Source organism: Onychomys torridus, chromosome 3, assembly GCF_903995425.1.
Source record: "Onychomys torridus chromosome 3, mOncTor1.1, whole genome shotgun sequence".
NCBI lineage: Eukaryota > Metazoa > Chordata > Mammalia > Rodentia > Cricetidae > Onychomys > Onychomys torridus.
This window is the reverse complement of record NC_050445.1, coordinates 153435543-153457622: the sequence shown is the minus strand read 5'-3', so window position 1 is coordinate 153457622 and position 22080 is coordinate 153435543. Positions and strand designations below refer to the sequence as shown.

General features: G+C 40.5%; 1 protein-coding gene across 1 annotated transcript in view; it reads left to right on the top strand.

The window, feature by feature from the left end:
- Gys2 (glycogen synthase 2) overlaps positions 1-22080 on the top strand; it is a 36939-nt gene that overhangs the window by 8997 nt on the left and 5862 nt on the right. Inside the window, exons 3-12 of the mRNA XM_036182559.1 lie at positions 1918-2109; positions 3713-3895; positions 7115-7259; positions 8312-8429; positions 8811-8931; positions 13238-13344; positions 14356-14415; positions 14839-14917; positions 15931-16044; positions 18255-18381. Coding sequence (XP_036038452.1) covers positions 1918-2109; positions 3713-3895; positions 7115-7259; positions 8312-8429; positions 8811-8931; positions 13238-13344; positions 14356-14415; positions 14839-14917; positions 15931-16044; positions 18255-18381 — 1246 coding nt within the window. The remainder of the gene's footprint in view (positions 1-1917; positions 2110-3712; positions 3896-7114; positions 7260-8311; positions 8430-8810; positions 8932-13237; positions 13345-14355; positions 14416-14838; positions 14918-15930; positions 16045-18254; positions 18382-22080) is intronic.

Here is a 22080-nt window from a genome sequence, read left to right as displayed (position 1 = left end):
GGGATTCAACAGCCTTTTCCGACCTCCTTGAGAAGCAGCCATACACACAACACACAGACATACATTCAGGCAGAACTTGCAGACTAGCCACATGGTGGCAAATGCCTGTCCTCCCAGCACTTCATAGTCTAAGGTGGGAGGATCCCAGATTGGAAGCCAGACTGGATTACATAATGAGATGCTTCTCACATATGATATTAAACCCAGTATCTATGAACTCAGAGTCACAAGAAGGTGATAAGGGACAGAAAAGCAGAAATTACATGCTCCAGACGCCTGATTTTCAAATTACCTCGCTTAATGAGAACAGAATTTGGAGATGACACACAGATGAATGGGCGCTCCCTCCAGCTTCAAGCTCAAACATCAGATGTTATCACTGCTCTTTTGTATGTAGCTTGATGTGTCAATCACATTTTTTTGTCATGGTGACAAGTATCTGAGAAACAATCCACAGGAGAAAATTATCCATTTGGGTTCACGATTTTAGTCTGTGCTTATCTGGCTTTTGGGATTTATTGAGATGGAACATCGTATTGATGGAAATATGGGTTAGTGGTTGCTCAGCTCATCGTAGACACAAACAAAGAACAACAAAGGAAGGTTACAGATGGAAAAAATAACTTTCAAATGCCCCATATTCTTATAGCTACTTAGTTGTGAATTCAGGAATGAATTCATCCATTGAGTCAGAATCTAAAAGTTTTCTAAGATCTAAAACAAGAAACCTATGAAAACTTTACTATTTTTATGTAACCTAGCATTAGATATCTTAGCCAGAGTAATAAGACTAGAGACAGAAAGAAAGGGCATCTAAATTGAAAAGAAAAAGTCAAATTATCACTATTTTCAGATGGTATGGATCTTATATATAGAAAACTAAAAAACAAACAAAAACAAAACAAAACAAAAAAACCCACCAACTTCCAAGGCTTTTAACATATGAGCTTTTTGTGGAATATTATTTTAACGAGGCAAAGATATTTGCCTAGTTACATTTGTTTATGTTGCAGAATATTACTTTAACTGTGTAAACTTTGTTTACACTTCATCCGTTTATAGGGATGTGTGTTTAATTATGTAAAGATATGTCGAATCTGTTTCACCTTACCTGACTAAGGCACCTGGTTGGTGTAATAAAGAGCTGAATGGCAAATAGCTAGGCAGAGCAAGGATAGGCAGGGCTAGCAGGTAGACAGAATAAACAGGAGGAAAAATTTAGACTCGGAAAAAAAAAAGAAGAAGAGAGAATGAGGGACACACCTGGGACAAGAAGTCAGGCAGACGCCAGTCAGCCAGACATAGAGGAGCAGTGAAAGGAAGAGGTACAGAAGTAAGAAAAGTAATGAGCCCTGAGAAAAAGTAGATAAAGAGAAAGAGGTTAATTGGAATTAAAAGAGTTATCCAGAAACGTGCCTAAGCTAGACTGAGCATTCAAAACTAATAATAAGTCTCTGTGTCATAATTTGGAAGCTAGTTGGTGGCACAAAAGAAAAAGTCTGATACATGAGCTTTATCTTTGGGGAAACATTTCACATTAACACTTGGTCTGCCATTATTCTTTGCTGTGGCTGTGATAAAATTCTCTGACAAGAGTAAGGGAGAGTAGACATATTTGACTTGTAATTATAGAGGGATAGAGTCCATCAGGGCAGGGAAGACATGGCAGCACACAGGACAGGCTATAAAAATTCAAGACCTTCCTTTAGTGAGGCTCCACCTCCTAAAAGTTCCACAACCTTCCCAAACAGTACAACCAGCTGGGGCCACTTGTTTAAACAAATGATCCTGTAGAGGACAGTTCACATTCAGATCACAACCCTCTCCAAATCATGCTTGCATCTTCTAAGCCCAAATACACATTCTTCTCTTATGTTGTACTTAAAAGACAATGGCCATGTCTTCTTTCCATATCAGGTGTATTTTGGAAGATGGCTGATAGAAGGGAGTCCCTACGTGGTGCTCTTTGACATAAGCTCTTCAGCATGGAACCTGGACAGGTGGAAGGGTGACTTCTGGGAAGCATGTGGTGTTGGCATCCCTCACCATGACCGAGAAGCCAATGACATGCTTATATTTGGGTCTTTAACTGCCTGGTTCTTAAAAGAGGTACAGTTTGCTGTATAATGATAGGACAGAGGGCAGCCTACTGAGGATACAGCAATGACCTAAGAATTTGGAGATAATTGTCATAATGCATTTTTAAAGGGATTACAAGGAAATACTTACCCATTTCTCAATTATGTGCCAACCTTTGCAACAGAGTAGTAATATTTATTACTATTTACCTCAGGTAATATTATTTAAATGAAATTGTATATATAAAACATCTAGCTATATTGCCTGCATATATAGATGATATGCAAACTATATGTATAAAAGAGATATGTCATGAGAAATACATATAAATTCTAGATAGCAGGAAAGACTTGAAACATTCCATTTTGTCTACATATGAGTGCAAGTGCACTTACAGTGACTTCTTGATATTTCCATTCACTGAGGGCTGAAGTGGCCTCAGCAGCTACGAGGGAGCCTTAGCAGCAGATTAATCCAGAGGTACACAGAGTAAGAACACTGGAAGCCAGTTTGTTAAATGAGCCCAGCCTCCGTTCTCTTTTCTTCTCAAAGTACAGTAGTAGGATCTCTGTGCATGCCTCTCTTCACCTCCAGATGGTTATACCTAACACAAAAGTCAGATCTTAAGGAAGGAGACTCCTAGGGAGGAGGGGAGCTAAAGGCGTAGTATTGTGATGGTGCTCCCCTTAACAGGTCTGTCTGATGAGGTCCTATCCAATACTCACCAAGGGCTGACTGGAGAAGGTGGACAGGCAGATTTTTAGTGGTAGTAGATGGGAAGACAAGTTAGTGATTTGGAAAAAGTCTGCCATAATGATAGATATGCAGTCCTGTGGCATCAGTAAGTGCCACCAACTCTTCCTCTACAGTCTTCCTGCCTGAGCCATAGCCACAAGTTGGAGACCAGCCAACACTGTGTATGTTGTGTGCATGTATTTGGTGTAGGTGTGTGTGTGTGTGTGTGTGTGTGTGTGTGTGTGTGTGTGTGAATTTGGTGTGGAGGGAATATTTATGTGTATATATGTGGTGTATGTGGTAAATATGTGATTGGTTAGGGGTGTATTTATGTTGGAAGGTATGTGTGCTGTGTGTGTGTGTTTGGTGTGGGGGACATGCCTACTGTGAAGGTATATTTGTGTGTGTTTAGTGCAGTGGTATATTTGTGTGTGCAGTGTGCATGTGTTTGGAGGAATATTTACATGCAGAGATTTGTGTGTGGTATATTTTTGAAAGAAGCTCAGGTGAGCAGACTCTGGACTCCCTTGACTTCTTCAAAAGCATTACTTCTGTTATTGAGTTACTTACTCGATGAATATTACTATCTATTGCATGTTTACTCAAGTTATTAATAGTATAACTGATATTTATTATTTATTAATACTATTTGTATTTATTCTGTGGATACAAAAATAAATCTGATCCATTACTAAAAGGAAGGATTAAACATAAAAACATATGGACTTGACCAACCAGTCAGTGAATCTTACTTTCTCTTGCTAAGTCCACATGCTTCTTGTTTAGACCCCTTCAAAAGGGATACAATGTATACACCTCACATTTGTCCTTCTGCTGTGGGAACGCTCAAGACCAAGCATCACCAATCACTTTTCTAAAGGCTTTTCTCCTGATGCAGGTGACAGATCATGCAGACGGTAAACATGTCATTGCCCAATTCCATGAATGGCAGGCTGGAACTGGGCTAGTCCTTTCTCGTGCCAGGAAACTCCCCATCGCCACAATATTTACAACCCATGCCACACTACTTGGGCGGTATCTCTGCGCAGCAAATATTGACTTCTACAACCAGCTTGACAAGGTAAACCACCCACCAGCCCCACTTGTCCCTTTCTTTCAGCTCACTGAAGCCCAAGGATGAAAGATATTGATCTCCACATTTCAGCTAACAATCACATGACAGCAATGCCCTTTCAGCTAATCAAAATTCATGGAGCAGTTTCCCCTGGGTGATGGAGAGTTTAACTTTGCTCAGAGTGCAGTGGGGTAGAGAGCCTGAGTTATGCTCCCTCTCTGAAGACATAGATCCAGATTGGCATAATAGGAGGGAGACATTGTACTGCCAGGCATAAGATCTTGTTTCTCTCCAGATTCAAAGTCTGATGACTGGCAGGTAGATAACTGGGATCTTAGGTAGACCCCTAACCTGAGCCTTATCTGTTTATCCTCCACATGTTTTATGTTTTGGAAAACACTTCAGAAAAATGCCCCAGCATCTTTCTGGAATTCTGAAGTGCACAGGTGAGGTGCTTACAGTGCCAGTGAGCAGACGTCACCAGAAGTGGTGGTGGGTTTGCTCATTTTACCAATTGCCCAATTCTGTGACCTCATATCATTCAGTTTTTATCTTTCTTTCATTTTCAGTTAAATTGGCATGACAAAAGTATCTTCTCAATTTTAATTTTATCTATGTGTCTACGTGAGTGTACACCAAATGTGTGCAAGTGCCCTTGGAGGCCAAAAGAGGACATCAAATCATCTGGAGCTGGATTTACAAGTTGTGAACTGCTCAAGTGAGTGCTGGGAATTGAACTCAGGTCCTCTGCAAGAGCAGCACATTCCTTTAACCATTGAGCTGTCTCTAGAGCCCCAAAGCATCTTTTATACTATAAAGTCAGAAAGATTATCAAAAGCACACCATTGATGGCCATAAACTAAAACAATGTGTACTTGATATCTATTTTACTTATCAGTTTATAGCTTAAAGATTTGGTTTCACTATTAGGAAAATTAGGAAGTTGAAAACTTGAGTTTTTAAAAATTTACCCAGAATTAAAAGATCTGGGATCCTATGAATCAGAATGTGTGTATCCATGGATGAACATTCGTGAATTATAATCAGTAGCCTGGGAAGCTGATGCTGCTGTCTGGAACACATTTGGAATGCAAGAAGAGCCTTCTGAAAGCTTCTAATGAGAGCAGTCCTACAAAAAGGTCAGCCCAAGCTGAGACCCAGGCTTCCAATAAGTCAACAAGGGACTTAGAAAGTCAAGAGACCAAGGAGACCTGCAAACAATGTATGGTAACATTCAACTAATGAGGATAAACCAGGGACCTGTGGTAAATGATGCAGCAGTGTGTGCTGAGAAGGTCGGGCCTGGATCTTACAGCGGCCCTTAGAATCCTTCACCCCAGAGTGCTTTTGTGGTCTTGTAGATCAACAACCAATAAGATCTAATCATGTATAATGAGTAGTCCTATTTAAGAACAAACACATTATAATACCGAGATAGGTTACAACAAGTCTTTTGATTAAATAGTTACAACATTATGCTTTCAATGATGACTACATATCTCAAGTATGTTTAGATATTTGATATGTGTTTCAAGCCCGTGATTCTAGTGAGTGGTTCTGCCAGCCACTAGTGGATAACAAGTAGTCAAAAATTAAACTTCAAGCTATATTCATAAACATTTTTTTTTACAGCAGGAGATCCTGAGCTCACACTAGATTTAGATTTAGGCAATATATAAACATATCAAATTATACTCCTTAGATAAGACATTTAATAGAAATGTGACCCTGGACAAGTTTCCTGACCTCTGAAAGATTCAGTTTCCTCTTCTATATAATGAAGACAGAACATATGAGTTTTGCGAGAATTAAGCAGACAGTGAACAGCAGAGCTGAACACCATGTTGGAGGCGTCCCATGGTGCTGTATATAAATTTGTCTTATTTTAAGACAATCCAGTGTCACAGGAAGCTTTGTGAGAGATAGCACTGAGTAAGGGAAATAGAAGAAGTCTAGTTGTTTAAGGGTTCATTCACTGAGGATTTGGTTCCTGGGTTTTTGTTTTGTTTTGTTTGTTTTTAGCTGAAATATACAGAATGCAAGTACAAAATCTTATAAAAAATATTATACTAAAAATGATATCAAGAGTGACAGATGCACCCACAATCTAACATACTATTTGAAGTGAAATTAACTTGGAGTATATAACCAAGGGAAAAATTACTCAACTTTTCTCTCTCAGCAAATTAAATACGATAATAATTATCCAAACTTTGAGTGTCAAGTTTAGTGTCAGCTTGGTTTCTTTTTTTAAAAATTTTTATTTTATCAGTATAAGTGTTTTGCCTACATGTATCATGGGAGGCCAGTTGGGAGACTGGCTCCCACATTTTACCTCAGGGTACTCTTGAGGAGTGAGGGATAAGAGATTTAGATAGAAAGATAGAGGGGAGAGAGACAGATAGAAACACAGGATAGCCTCGGGAGGGCCTGGATCCTTATCCACCAGCCCCTTCTGTCTCTTCTAAAGGACTATTATTTATAGGATGTCAAGGGGTGGAACAAAAGACCTCCACCCTAGCTCAGACAAGTGTAGACCTTTCCTGTCACCTGGAAACCACGCACATGGTCGGCAATCCTCTAATGCAGTTCTGCTGGGTAAAGCAAGCTCAGATCTCACTAGGAAACCTTGTGGGCCTCCACAATGTATGTCTATGCACCATGTGTGTGCCTAGTGCCTTCTGAAGCCAGAAGAGTGCATTAGGTCCCCTGGAACTGGAATTACAGATGGTTGTGGGCCACCATGTGGGTGCTGGGAATCAAACCCAGGTCCTCTGCAAGAGCAACCAGTGCTCTTAACCACTGAGCTGTTCTTTGACCCCCATTTTGGTTTTTTTAACCTTTTTAAAAAATTATTTTATGGGCCCAGCACGCTTCTGCTGCATGACTCAGCTACACTGCCCTTTTTATTTTATGATTCATTGTTTATGGTAAAATGTGCAATCCTTGGAGGCTAGAATTATCTTTATACTTATAAACTATGGAATCAGAAAACATGCAACAAAATGTCAAAATTTTATAGGGGGTGAAATAGCAGTCTGGAAGACGTGAAGCTATCAGTACTTTTAAAAATAACAAGTTTATACTTTCGCAAGTGCCTTGACTAGTCCTTTGATGAGGTTACTATAACTTGAATCAGCTCTGAGGAAGAACAACTTGTGAACTAAGGATTCTGTTTTGCTTTTGGAGAGAATTGCTCAAGGAACATGTGTTTGTCTTTCACAGTTCGACATAGACAAAGAGGCGGGGGAGAGACAGATTTATCACCGCTACTGCATGGAACGGGCCTCTGTGCACTGCGCGCATGTCTTCACCACAGTGTCAGAAATCACAGCCATCGAGGCAGAGCACATGTTGAAGCGGAAGCCTGGTAATTACGGAGGCTGGGTTTGCTGCCTCCTAACACCCGCAGCAGCCTTGCTTAACTCTGAGACCTTGCCTGCAGTTCCTTTGCTTTCAGAGACCACTGGGTGTCTGGAGGAGGGTCTTCAATAAGTGAATACGTTTTGTCAAACAACAAAACAAACAGGCAAAAAAGACAAAGACAGAGCAGAGGCAGCATGGCGACCTATGCTCTGTTCTTTCCAAATGTTCCCTTGGATTTGGGGTTCTCTGGGACTCCGTCTTAATTAGGGTTCCATTTCCTAATAAACAGCACGACCAAAAGCAACTTGGGGAAGAAAGGGTTTGTTTCAGCTCACGGCTGATCACAGTCTATCATTAAGGGAAGTCAAGGCAGGAACTGAGGCAGAAACAGAGAGGAACAGAAGCTATGAAGGAACGCTACTTGCTGGCTTGCTTTTCCTGGCTTGCTCAGCCAGCTTTCTGATGCTACAGTGGGCTGGGCCTTTTCACATCCATCACTGATCAAGGAAAGGGACTGCAGGCTTGCCTTTAGACCCATCTCACAGGGGCATTTTCTCAATCACGATTCCCTCTTCCCAGATATGCTAGTAAGCTGACAAAACCCAACCAATGCAGACTCATCCTTACACTTGTGGTTCTAGAGGAGATCGACCAACATGTCCTTATTTTCCCCTGATCTTCCTGTGTCTCGCTGCCCACAGTGCCCCTCTCTGAGCTTACACACTTGCTTTGCCTTTTCCTGTTCTAAAGTGAAATTTTTGTTTGTGGGGCTGCTCTGTCAAAGGGTTGCAGGTTGTCATTTTTTCTCTCACCTCCAAATACCTTGGGAAAGCCAACCACAGCGGCCACTTTCCTTTACCCACCGAGCCTCATGTGTTTGCCCTCCCATACTCACTCAAAATTGTCATTTTAAGAAACGACCAAGTTCAGGGTTCTATCATCTGTCTGTCTGTCTGTCTATTACATTCCTCTGACATTAAAGGTGACAAAGAATGTGTATTACCTCTCAGAAACAAGTCCCCCCTCCCCACTTTTTTTTTCTTTTTTCTTTTCCAGATGTAGTAACTCCCAACGGCTTGAATGTTAAGAAGTTTTCTGCAGTGCATGAATTTCAAAATCTCCATGCCATGTACAAGGCCAGAATCCAGGATTTTGTTCGAGGTCATTTCTATGGGTATGTTTTTCTTGATTAAAAAAAAAAAAAGCCTGGGGGGCTACAGAGATGGCTCAATGTTTAAGAACACAAGCTCCTCTTCCAGAAGACCAGAGTTGTGTTCCAAGCACTGTATCAGATGACTCATAACCACTTGTAACTCTAGCATGGGGAGGGGTTCTGACACCCTCATCTCGCCTTCAAGGGCATTTACAGGCACACACACACACACACACACACACACACACACACACACACACTCATACACACACATCTTTTTCAAGATGTTCCCATGCATTATAGCAAATGCTTCCCCAGGCCCCTTCTGGTTGAATAGACTTCCTGATTTGGAATTTGTTGCTCTTGTTGTATTTTATTAGAAATTGCTTTGTTTTGTTTCAGTCATTTGGATTTTGATCTTGAAAAGACTTTATTCCTCTTCATTGCTGGGAGGTATGAATTCTCAAACAAAGGAGCTGACATCTTCTTGGAATCCTTATCCAGGCTCAACTTCCTCCTAAGGGTAAGAAAGCTCTGGGTTGAGGCACAAGGCCTTTCTGCTGTGGGATGTGAAGAAGCTAGCTTTCAAGAGGAAATTTGACTTTGAAATCTTAAAATGATAACCTTGGGCAGATGAGATGGATCATCCAGTGGAGGTACTGGCTACAGGTCTGATTTCCATGCCAGAACCTACATAATGAAAACAGGGAAAGACTCCAGAAGCTGTACAGCTGTGCTCTTCACACACACACACACACACACACACACACACACACACACACACACGCGCGCACACATGCGTGAGAGAGAGAGGAGGGAGGGAAGAGGAGGAGGAGAGAAATGTAACAAAACATTTTAAATGATGTCATTCTGGAAATGACTCTTCCTACTCAATTTACATATTTGAGTTACATGTCACTCACATGTGTCTTTGTCTACACTTTTAAAGTACATTTTTAAACCAGAATTTCATACTATACATGCTATATGTTAGAAAGACATTTTAATAGTCCTTTTCATTAACGGGAGTTTATTGAAAGACAGATACAGCAAAGTGAAGCAAACTTAAAGCCATATATCATTTATTAGAAACATTTACGTAAACCATGGTGGCACACCTCTTTAATCCCAGAATTCAGGAGGCAGCAAGATCACTGAGTTTGAGGCCAGCTTGGTCTACAGAGTGAGTTCAAGGCCAGCTAGGGCTACACAAAGAAACCCTGTCTTGAAAAAGAAAGAAAGGAAGGAAGGAAGGGAGGGAGGGAGGGAGGGGGAAGGGGAGAGAGAGAGAGAGAGAGAGAGAGAGAGAGAGAGAGAGAGAGAGAGAGAGAGAGAAAGAAAGAAAGAAAGAAAGAAAGAAAGAAAGAAGCCAAACTAGATGTAGCCCATGAATGATGATACAATGTCCTGATGGTCACCCTTGGCATCAGACCTAGCAATCCAAATCCAGACAGCTCTAGCTGTGGTCGCCCTCCAGCATACAAAACAGTCAAGTGTTCCAGCACTAGTCTTCCCCAGAACAGGACAGACCTTAAAAACTCAGTTCCTCCACCCCTTCATCCTCTACACCAGCTCTCCAAGTTGACAGATCTCCAACTGTCCATCTCTGAAGTGTTCCATCACGTGGGAACACGAAGAGGGCTCTACTCCCCATAGTGTATCACCTTTGCTCAGGGTCAGGCCTTAAAAAGAGGTCCCCTTAATTTAAACAAGTATAGGAAAGGCATGACAATAAATATACTCCACTATGGTATCATTTGGTTTAGATTAGTTTTCTTCTGTTGTATTGATAAGGGGGGGGAGCTAGCCCCCAATCAGCACCAGGATATGTTAAAAAAAAAATCCACAAATGCAGGGAGGGCTTAGGAAGAATTCTTATCCATCTGAGGGTTAGACATTTTCTGAGGGGTAAATCAGGAAACACATTTTTTGATGGTAACATTCTCTTTTACTTCATCTTGAAAAAAGCCTCTTTTTGAAAATTTCTCTTGCTCTCTCTTCTAACTAGCTACTCATCTTTTCTCCTCTGCTCCCTCAGTACACCCTACTCTTTACACAGCAGCTCTCTACATAGCTCTACCCAGCCCCCTCTCACAGCCAGACTCTGGACAATTATATGTTACATTTTCAGGGCCGGACCCATTCTCATAACACATGATAAGTCACATAGTCTCTCTTAGGTTGGGGATGTCACACTGACTGGCCATTGAGTAATGCTTGGCCATGCACACAGCTCTTTCTGCAGGCAGAAATGTAGTATTTCCTACAGTTGTCCTACATGTATTGATGTTCATCCTGTATCTTTACCTTGAAGACTTCCCCCACCCCTTCACTTCCATTGTCTTCACAGGCAATGTTCAAATATCCAACTTTCCATTTCAGGACTTGTCCTACTCCAGCCAATCTCCTATCTTAAAACATCATTTAAAATTTTTCCCTATTATAATACTTGAATAGTGAATTATTTTTATACAAAGTGCTTTAGAAACATATTCTAAAATGAAAGATATATTAGTACTTGAAGTTTTATTTATAGTTTGTCAAGTTCAAAAGCATGAATTATTAAAATTTATCTGATTCCTTTTATTACTCTTTAAAAAAGAGGCTCCCTATGAATTCAGCAGAGAAACACAGGCAGGGGAGACAGCTATAGAAAATGGCTTCATGTCCTAACTATTGATTAAAGTGATTGGCTTATATTCCAATCCTATCACACTAAAATACAGAACAAATGACACAGTGTAAAAGTTGAGTGCTATTGAGACAGAGACATCAGGAGTCATGGAGATGGCTCAGTGGTTGACTGCACATGCTTCTCTTTCAGAGCTGGGTTCCCAGCACTCACATAGCAGCTCACAATCTCCTGTAGCTCCAGTTCTGGGGCATCCAATGCCCTCTTCTGACCTCCGCAGGCTCCGAGCTCATGTGCACACACCCACACATGTATACACTTAGTTTAAAACAAAAAAAGATACTGAGACAAGCTAGATTTTCCTGAGTTCTGTATTATTGTCTCCAAGTTTTTCTGGAATATAGTTCTTTTTTCCTCTGTTAGCAAAAATATTATACCAAATATGCAGAAAGATTTCCCAAAACTGCAATATAAGAAAGTTATTAGTAGTAATAATACCATCTGCAAAAATAGATTAAAGTGAAAATGATTATTCTGGTATAATCTTTGTTCATATTTCCAGGAATATATCTATAAAGCATGCTTTGTGAATATGCTTATAACTGTATCAAACATGTTTTATGTTTAGGGTCATTATTAAAAATATCAATCCATACAGTTATTTGTAGCAGGAATCTTAAAAGTTCTTATTAATAAAAACAAACCTGGGGCCAGTTATTGGGGTGAATGCTGGAAGATCAGAGAAGCAAAACAAACCACAGCCACCTCACCTCACCAGTTCCTCAGCTGATCCTGTTTCCTCAGGCTGGAAGCATCTCAGTCCTCATCCAGAATGAATCTCAGCTGGACTGTTTCTCAAAAGCCTAAAAGCTTAACCAGCCAAATGCTTCCAGTTCCTGGTCCTCATGCCTTATATACCTTTCTGTTTTCTACCATCACTCCCTGGGATTAAAGACGTGAGTCACCATTCTTGGCTATATCCTTGAACAGATGGATTTCTGCCTCTGGAATGCTAGGATTAAAGGCATGTGCTACCACTGCCTATCCTCTATGTTTAATATTGTGGCTGTTCTGTCTCTGACCCCAGATAAGTTTACTAGGGTGCACAATATTTTGGGGAACACAATACCACCACAGTTATTAAATATTCACTTTATTTGTAGTTGTAAAGTAAATAAAAAACCTACTGTTATTAAGTTAGAGGGAAAAGATAATTATAATACTTAGAGAAATTAAAATACACAATATGTAGCTTCTTTGATAGTACATTGGCCGCCACCTGCAGTGAACCTCATGCCCCATGACTTTTCTAGATTTCTTGAATGGACTACGAGGTTTCAGAGGGAAGAGGCCAACTGATGGAAAGAAAGATGTTCCACACTCAGGACACAGTTCTATCATTTTAAATCATGAAGACATCCATGTGCTCATAGTTTTAACTTGAATTTAGGCTTTTACTCCAAAGCTGCTTGATATATGTCATTTCCTTGTGAGAGATGTTAGACCTAAGGCATTTGTGGAAGAGAACAATAAAACAGATTTCAGAGGTTTTAAAAAAATCAGTTTAAATATTAGCTTTGTTCCTAATAGGTTATGGGCACTCAGATCAAATATATCGAATACCATGCTTCCTTATCATCAGCAGAATGAAATGAATCACATGAACTGTGGATGGCGGTTATAAAGGTGGATGGAAGTCAATTGTGTTTTTAAAGTGTCCCAGCATGGTGTCAGCTACATCAAAAGTGTGAAACACATGCTTGCTCTCCTCCTTTACATTTTGGCCTAAAAGTCAAAATGCATCAGATGGACCATCTAGACAAGTAACAGAAACATGTAAAAAAAAAAAAAAATCCATTTGTACAAATCAGTAAATCAGAAAGAGTTAGAAGAATAAGAAATAAATCCTCATTAAATTTTGAACTTTTAAAGAAGGAATTTTGATTTTTTTCTGTCAGGTCCCTTGTGTTCTTTGCCACAGGGAAACACAGTGACATGAGCAGCTACCTACATTAATTGCCAATGGTGTGGAAATACTCATTGCTGACAAATCCCGATTGGAAGTCAGGTTTCCCAACTCTGCATTCTTTCTCTTCTGTGACACGTGAAAACACTGTTTTCCAGGCTTAAGGTCCCCGTGCCAGGTGCTTTTTGGTCTTTGTTAGGTGACGCTACTGTGTTTTCTAACCCTCCTCAGATGCACAGGAGTAACGTCACTGTGGTGGTGTTTTTCATCATGCCTGCCAAGACAAACAATTTCAACGTGGAAACCCTGAAGGGCCAGGCGGTGCGGAAACAGCTGTGGTAATCTCACATTTGTCAGCCTGCTCAGACAACACGTGAAGGGAGTTTTGCCTAAGTGTGTGACCTCTGAGCTGTATCCTTGAACTTTGTTTCTTCTTTGATGTAGCATAAATACTGTGTGGGTCTCTTCTCCTGGAGCCAACTGCTGCATTAGACTGTGCAATGCCTGTAACACAGCCGGTGGTCCTAGGAAAACATCCTAACAAACAACCACAGAATGAGCAAAGTATCCATACGTGGGTTTTAAAGATAGGTTGGATATATTTTGCAGGGAAAAAGTAAAGTGTATACCAAAGCAAGGAGTTGAATATGATGACTTCTACGCTCAGCCCAGATCAGTTATTGAATCTTTATTTCACTAACATGCTCTGTCTACACCTCCATTCACTGACCCTCCCCACTCTCAACCATTCCCTAGTTACCTCAAGCAAAACAGAATTCCAGCTCCCTGTGCTGTTCAAATGTCTTGTGGCCTTAGTCCTGGATTTCTTCAACCAAGCTAAATTAGACAGTGAGGAAATAATAGGAGAGGCCACATTAAACAATACTAGTAACTTCAAGGAACACTGATGAGACAGCAGCGCCTTCACCACAGATGATGTCTTAGTTACTGTACCGCTGCTATGACAAAGCACCACAACCAAAGCAGCTTATAAAGGGAAGCTTTAATTCAGCATTCCAAGTGCATTACAGCCCACGAATGTCATGGTGAGGAGCAAGGCAGCAGGCAGGCGTGGTGCTGCAGCATTAGCTGACACCTTACATCTCGATCCACAAGCACGAGGCAGAGAGCGCTCACTCAAAATGCATGGCATTTTGATACCAGAGCCCACCCCCAATGACACGCCTCCTCTAACAAGGCCACACTTTCTAATCCTTCCCAAACAGTCCCACCAGCTAGGGACTAGGCAAATATTTGAGCCTCTGAAAGCCATTCTCATTCAAACGCCCAAAGATGACTATGAAAAGTTATGATTCCATCTGAACTAGAAATCTGTCTGTGTCAAACAGGGACACCGTGCATTCTATGAAGGAAAAGTTTGGAAAGAAACTCTATGATGGGTTATTGAGGTAAGTGCTTAGAACAACATACACACTAATGTTTAGGTCTTCACACATCACAGTTTAGTCACTTTTCATGAATTTTGTCCCAACATAATGGAATTTATAGCCTTTGCAGATGTCATATGAGCACTAGCATTTTACCTTTCTTTTGACAATCAATAAACAGCTTGCACATAGGAGACCATGTGTGCATATATGCACACAGGTTCTTATTCAGCAGGTACTCATTAATACATCAGTCTGAGACTGAAGGAGCTTTTGAGTTCAAGTATATTGACTTAATATAGTAAATAAATTATAAATATTCATATATTAAGTCTGTGTTAACATCTTAGTAAATAACAATATTACAATAAATGAACTAATGTCAATTAGAAAACACTTAACTAGTGCCAGCCGTTATTATTTTTAACACCATTTTCATCACAGAGGAGAAATTCCTGACATGAATAGTATCTTGGATCGAGATGACTTAACAATTATGAAGAGAGCCATTTTTTCAACTCAGGTAAGAAAAATTTAAAAGCACCTACCATCTCTCATAATCATTAAAATCAACCCAGGCAGCATTTTCTTCATTCATATGAAAGAATTTGATAAATTAGGAAATTTCAAATCTGAGAGTTGGAAAAATATTCTCTTTTCATTCCATTTATGTTTGTGGATGTGGAACAGGGCATGTGGAAGTTGTGTGGAAGTCATGTGGAAGGGCATGCAGAAGTCACGTGGAGGGGCATGTGGAAGTTAGAAGACTACTTGAAGAAGTTAGATTCTTTCCACCATGTGGGTCCCAGAGATGGAGCTCAGATAATCAGGCTTGTCAGCAAGAACCTTTGACCACTGAACCATTTTACCAACCCAGAAACATACTCTTTAAATAGTCACTTGAATGATTTTGTATGTGCTTTTATGAATCGTTTTTAAGGGATTTTTTTTTTTTTTAGAAATCTCACAATTCTGTCTTTGAATCCATTTCCAGAATTCCTTTTGAACCAATATACTCAGCTGAAAAACTATGTCCATTATAACAACAATAACAACAACAACAACAAAACTTGTGAAAATCTCCAAAAATGCAGGATCCCCACCATAGTAGAGAAAATGCCAATGCTTCTCAGCTGAACAGAATTGTTATTTTAAGATGTAATATAGTGTACTAGACATGCATGGGCATCTTGTTAATAATGTAGTTTGCTAGACAGTTGCAGTGAATCAAGTCATCTTGGATGATGATCCCAAAGTTCCTGCACATTTTAGAAAACTGCAGAAGCAGTTATGAAATCCAGGCCTTTCATACAGTAGCTGCATGGGGGATGAGGGGAATAGGAGCTTTCTGTTCACAACTATTCTGGAACCCTTTCTCTTTCCCTGCAATACACAAAGCTTAGTCATCAAAACCAGTGTCATCTTAGAGGGCTGAATACAGAGAGGGTGCATGAGATGTTAATGGCCTTTTGCAGAAATGAGTCACACTTACTAATGCTTCTCACCACTGACATTTTCTTTCCCCTGTTCCCTCAGAGACAGTCTTTGCCTCCTGTGACCACTCACAACATGATTGATGACTCCACAGATCCCATCCTCAGCACCATTAGACGGATTGGACTTTTCAACAATCGGGCAGACAGAGTCAAGGTGGAACTAATTGGTTTGTTATAAACTGCTTCAAAATTGTGTAGAATAAGCCAAGGCAAAGACTCAGTTGGTGAAGTGTTTGCCATGTCAGCATGAGAACCTGAGGTCACCCTCCAGCACCCTGGTACAAGCTGGGCACACACTTGTAAATCCAGTGCCCAGAAAGCAAGCCTGGCCTAACTGGTGAGCTTGAGGCCAAAGAGAGACCCTGCCTCAAAAAGTAACATGGAAACTCCTTAAAAACAGCACCCATGGTTGAGCTCTGGCCTCCACACACATGTGCACACAAATATAGGGACATTAAGACACACATGTACCCACTAGAACTCATATCCCCGTGCCCACATTCACATATACAAATAAAAGAATTATATAAAATATACTTTGGAGGGAATTTTTACCATCTCTTCATTGTTTTAACATCTTCTGAAAAAAAATATTTAAGAAATTCTAAAAAAATGGATTCTGCTTCTTGTTTTAGGTAATCACTCTTAGACATTAATTAACTCTGAGCTTTAATCCTAACATTTGTTTTAATCACACAATGCTACCAGTAGGCATAAAGAAATTACCTACTTTTTAATGATCAAAATATATTCTAAAACTTACTTTAGGAAAGGACTCTGATAAGAGGTATATATTAAGTGGTTTTTTTGTTTTCTTTTATGAATCTTATTTTAAAATTATATTTATTCATTTATTCATTTTGTGGCGGGGGTAGAGTATGACAAGTGCCATGCCATTGATGAAAGGGTCAGAGGACAGCTTGTGGGAGTCAGTTCTCTCCTTCCACCTTTGGTTCCTGGGGATCAAACTCAGGTTGTCAGGCTTAGTGACACACCCTTGTACCTGATGAGTACCTCACGGGCCCTGCAAGTGTGCTTATTATAACAAATTCTTTTCATATGGAGTGATGTTTTTATTATTGTTTTATGTGCCTGGGTGTTTTGCCTGCATGTATGGCTGTGCACCATGTGTATGCCTGGTACCCAAGAAGGCCAACAGAGGGCATCAGATATTCTGACTGGAACTGCAGATGGTTATGGGTCACCATGTGGGTACTAAAATTCTAGCCCTGTTCCTCTGGTGGAGCAATTAGGGGTCTTAGCCATTGACCCCCATCTGGTTTCTGTATGGGTTCTTCTGCACTTGTGCAGCCAGCCATTAAGCATTCCTCCGTCTTCCCAGTCCTGTGTATACACTCTAATAGGCTTTAGTTCTGGAGCCATTCTCCAATCTCATTTGCTGGGTGTCTCATCCAGATGCCACCTCCTTTCTATAACATCCTCACTGGCACAATCCATTTGCTAGAACTGAGTCTCAGTTGGTACATTGCTATCCCTCCAGATCTGTCCTTCATATTGGGGCTCATCTTGGCGTCATTCACTCTGAGTTTGGACAAGTGAATAATGATGTATATTTATCATTATAGTATGTCATAGAAAGCTTTGCTGTCCTAAACACTCTTTGTACTCTATATGTGTACCACTGAATAGTGGTTTGTTAACTTCTGACAATTCTGTCTTTTCCAGAATATCATATAGTTACAATATTTTACATATAAGTAGGTATTTATGATTTGATTTATTGGTTCTTGAACACCAGCACACCACCACACACAGATATGTGTGGCATTTTTATTTGAGTCAAGTGTGATTTTTGAGCAGAGGCATGAATAGTACCTTTACAGGACACTCCAGTTGTTGTGTGGACTACAGAGCCTTGTGAAATAAAAGCAAGTGTGGTAGATGGTAACTGCCTCTAGGTGAGAGGGGATAGCATGAACTAATCTGGACAGGACTGTTCTAATATCTTCCCTCCCCTGATGTCTGTTTCCCTTAGATAACTCATGTGCAGGTCACAGGTGACCCATCCTCTCTTTCTTGCTCAAGTGGAGAACAAACTGACTAGTAAGACAGGGATCAGCAGTTGAGAGAACCAAATATAACTTTCAGTGGGGAACAAGGCTGGAGAAGGCTTGAGGGACTAGTTTAGTGTGAAAACAGAAAATGTACATGCTAACTCTCTACCCTGTGACCCAAGATTTGGAGATGAAGAGTGGAGGAAAGGAAAAGGAGAGTCTAAGTTCTTTACAATTTATCTTTCCCTCTATCCCTGAGTATAAAATACGTGGATCCTCTAGGATTGAAATAAAGTGTAGAGGGATTTTTTTGTTGTTTTATTTTCTTCATTAGAACTTTCTCTTTTAGGTGATTTTACATCCAGAATTTCTGTCCTCCACCAGCCCCCTACTACCCATGGATTATGAAGAGTTTGTCCGGGGTTGTCACCTTGGGGTGTTTCCATCATACTATGAACCTTGGGGTTATACTCCAGGTATGTGGATTATGGACAGATTCTGATTTTGTTGCAAGTTATTTCAAGTGTGTGTATGTAATGTTAATGTTGATGGGAAATCTCTACTGAGGCTTGTTTTCTCAGTTCCTTTAAAAAGTGATTTGAGTTGGATCCATTCAGGCATCAGTTTTATGCTTTGCAGAGCCTAACCTAAGAATGGAGACAAAGCCTATGTGACTATGCTACAGTGGGGTTTGCTGCTTCCTGAGTGGGTCAAGCCCATTGCCTCATTGTATTCCAAAGGGGAAGATAATATTTTATGAGGATTGTATTATAACTCTTAGGTTATCTCTGTAGATCTCATTAATGTGAAGTAGAAACTAAATAGTCAGAGCTAGTCTGAAAATTGTTAGTCTTCCAATACAGTTCGTTAAAAGCTATTTCAGAAGAATGCAGTTAATTTTTTTTTTAATTTTAATTGGATTTTGTAAAACAAAAGTTGGCCCTGAAAACATGGGTAGTATTAAGAAAGTATTGTATTTAGTGGTGGGTAAGGTATTGTAGCTAATGCCATTGTATATTCAGAAACTCTGCCAACTCTGTTTATTTTTTCTAAATGGATAGTGAATTCTCAGATCCACTATTTATCATTTTCTCTTCTGCTCCCTTAGTGGTACGGTTACCAGTAGCAACAAGACTGATGAATTTGCATTTGTACTGAAGCATCCTATGAAAAGAGAAATGGGTTAGAAGTGTAGCTCAGTGGTAGAACATGTGCTTAGAATATATAAGGCCGTCCCTCCAATTCCCTCTATGTAAACAGCTCTGGCTGTCCTGAAACTCACTTTATAGACCAGACTGGCCTCGAACACATAGAGATCCACCTGCTTGGATTAAAATTATATGCCATCATGACCCAGCAAATCATCTTTTATTTAAGGCATTTTACTTTTATTTTAAGTGTATGAGTGTTTTGCCTGCAGGGGTACTTGTGCACCACAAGCATGCAGTGCTCACAGAGGCCAGAGAGGCATTGGATCCCCTGGGACTGGAGTTACAGAGGATTGTGAGCTGCCATGTGGGTGCTGGGAAACCAATCTGGGTCCTCTGCAAGAGCAGCCAGTGCTCTTAACTATGGAGCCATCTCTCCAGGCCCCAAAACTTTATTTTATGGGATCCCAAATCATAGCAAAGATTTATCTAATGTTTTAAGATAAAGGACAAAGAAGTTATGAGAAATAGATGGGGGGCGGGGAGCTGTGGACATTGCGTTAACACAGCCAATGGGTTTTTCTGTACTTTTAAATTCACCAAAATAAAATATGTTCGTTTTTTTTTCTGTTGCTTTGATAAAATACTTTGACACACAAACATAGAAATAAAAAACCTAAAACAACAACAAAAACAGTTTAAGGAAGAAAAGTGTTTGGGGGGGCTTAGGTTTCCGGTGGCATATTATGACAGGAAGATGGCGGCAGCCATTAAAGGCATGGGAGCAGGAGCATCTGCATCTGAACTCAGGAAGAAGAGTCACCAGGCAGTGGAGAGAGACTGTCAACCCCCAAAGCTCTCCTCCAGCAAGACTCCACCTCCTAATGGTTTCATTGCTTTCCCAGTTAGCACTGCCAGCTGTCCAAACACACGAGTCTATGGGGCCACCTCATATTCAGACCACCAAAGAGAGTTAGTCACCCTCTACATGGAAGAAAAAACAAGCCTTCCTGTGGTAGAGATTTAGCCTTCTCGTATTATATAATCTGTAATTAGTTTTTATAATAATAATATGGTGCTGTTCTAACTATAGAAAGCATTCACTAAAGCCAGATCTGCTGGTTAATTTTTTTTTTTTTTTTTTTTTTTTTGTCAACTTGAAACAAACTAGTTATTTGGGAAGAGGAAACCTTACTTTAGAGAATGTCTACATCAGATAGGCTTGTAAGCAAATCTGTGCAGAATTTTCTTGATTAATGATAGATGTGGGAGGATCCAGCCCACTGTGGGTGGTACCACTCCTGGGCAGCTGGGACTGGGTTGTATAAGAAAGAAAGCTGAGGAAGCCATGGGGAGGAAGCCAGTAAGCAGTGTTGCTCCATGGCCTCTGCTTCAGCTCCTGCCTCCAGGTGCCTTTCTGCCTTGACTCCCCTTCAGGATGGACTGTGAGACATAGGACGAAATAAACCCTTTCCTACCCAGATTACTTGTGGTCACGGTGTCTAGGACAACAATAGATAGCAAGCTAAGACACCAGCACTGAGCATTTAGCAGGTCGAAAAAGCACTTATTTTATTAAATTCATTCAAGGGACATACATTGAGCTTTCATGGTTCCCTGGCTTTTACTACAAAATATATTAGTGAATTATTTAGTGAGAATGAAATCCCATGACATTTTTGGTGAAATTTTGTGTATATGTAGGTATATGAATTATTCCCAGGAGGAGTTCCAAATTTTTCATTAGATTTCAAAGCAGTTGGTAATTCCCATCCACCCTTCTTCTGCAACCTCCCTAAAAGTCAGAAACACTGCTGTGCAGCTGAATAGCCAAGACAAGAGGAAATACTCACAAGCAGAGGAGACAAAGCTGTGATTAAGCTGAACTACACCATGGAACAACTTTTACACACATCTCCAATCAAAACCAAGAATATTGTCCTAGTCAAATACATGTATATTACTTGTTTAAAATGCAGACATTGGGATCAGGAAATGGCTCGAGAATTAAAGGGCTTGACATGTTTGCATGAGGACTAGCATTCATATCCCCCAAACCCATCAAATGCCTCATGGGCATAGCAATAAGCCTATAATTCCAGCCTCAGAGGAAATAGGAAGGGGGTCCTAGAGCAAGGTGGCCAGCTATACCAGTTCTGGGTTTCATTGAGAGACCTTGACTAAATGAAAAGCAAAGAGCAACTGAGGAAATTTCCTTGACATCAGCCTTGGGCATCCACATGAATGTGCACACACAGGTTCATACACTCACACACAAATGAACAAAGAAAAAAATGTAACTATCTTTGAAAGGTATTTTCAGAGATAGCTCAGATATTTTGTGGGAAGCAGGTTTTATCAAAAGGTGAGGGGAGACTGAAAGAGACCATGAATTCCCTGCACCCTTAAAAGAGTAGAAGGGATGTGTGCAGAGATTCTAGCAGAGGAGAACTTGGCCGTGTCCAAGCACACACACTACCCCATAAAGTTGTCAAGCAGAGTTACAAGCACAGAATGGAACAAAATTAACCCAACAAACAGGCAGCTGGGTTCGGGCACTAGAGAGCAGCAGGTCCCAGCAAGAACTCTAGGACTGGATGTCTCACTTCAAATCCAGCTCTCTCATGTCCCCGATTCTTTTGTTTGTTTGTTTGTTTGTTTGTTTGTTTTGGTTTTTTGAGACAAGATTTCTCTGTGTAGCTTTGCACCTTTCCTGGAACTCACTTTAGAGAGCAGGCTGGCCTTGAACTCACAGAGATCCACCTGCCTCTGCCTTCCTAGTGCTGGGATTAAAGGCATTCACCACCACCGCCTGGCTACATGTCCCCCGATTATATGAAGAGGCCAAGTTACCTCAACTCCCCATGCTTTACCGTCTTCACCTGTTAGGGAGGGATGATGTCAGCATCACTTCATGGATGGCTGAAAAGATTGCCTGTGTTATGACCGCAAATAAAGGGTTATACAATGCCCGGCAGGAAGTAACAATCTACCACTAGGCAAACAGGACTTTTTCTCCTACACGTG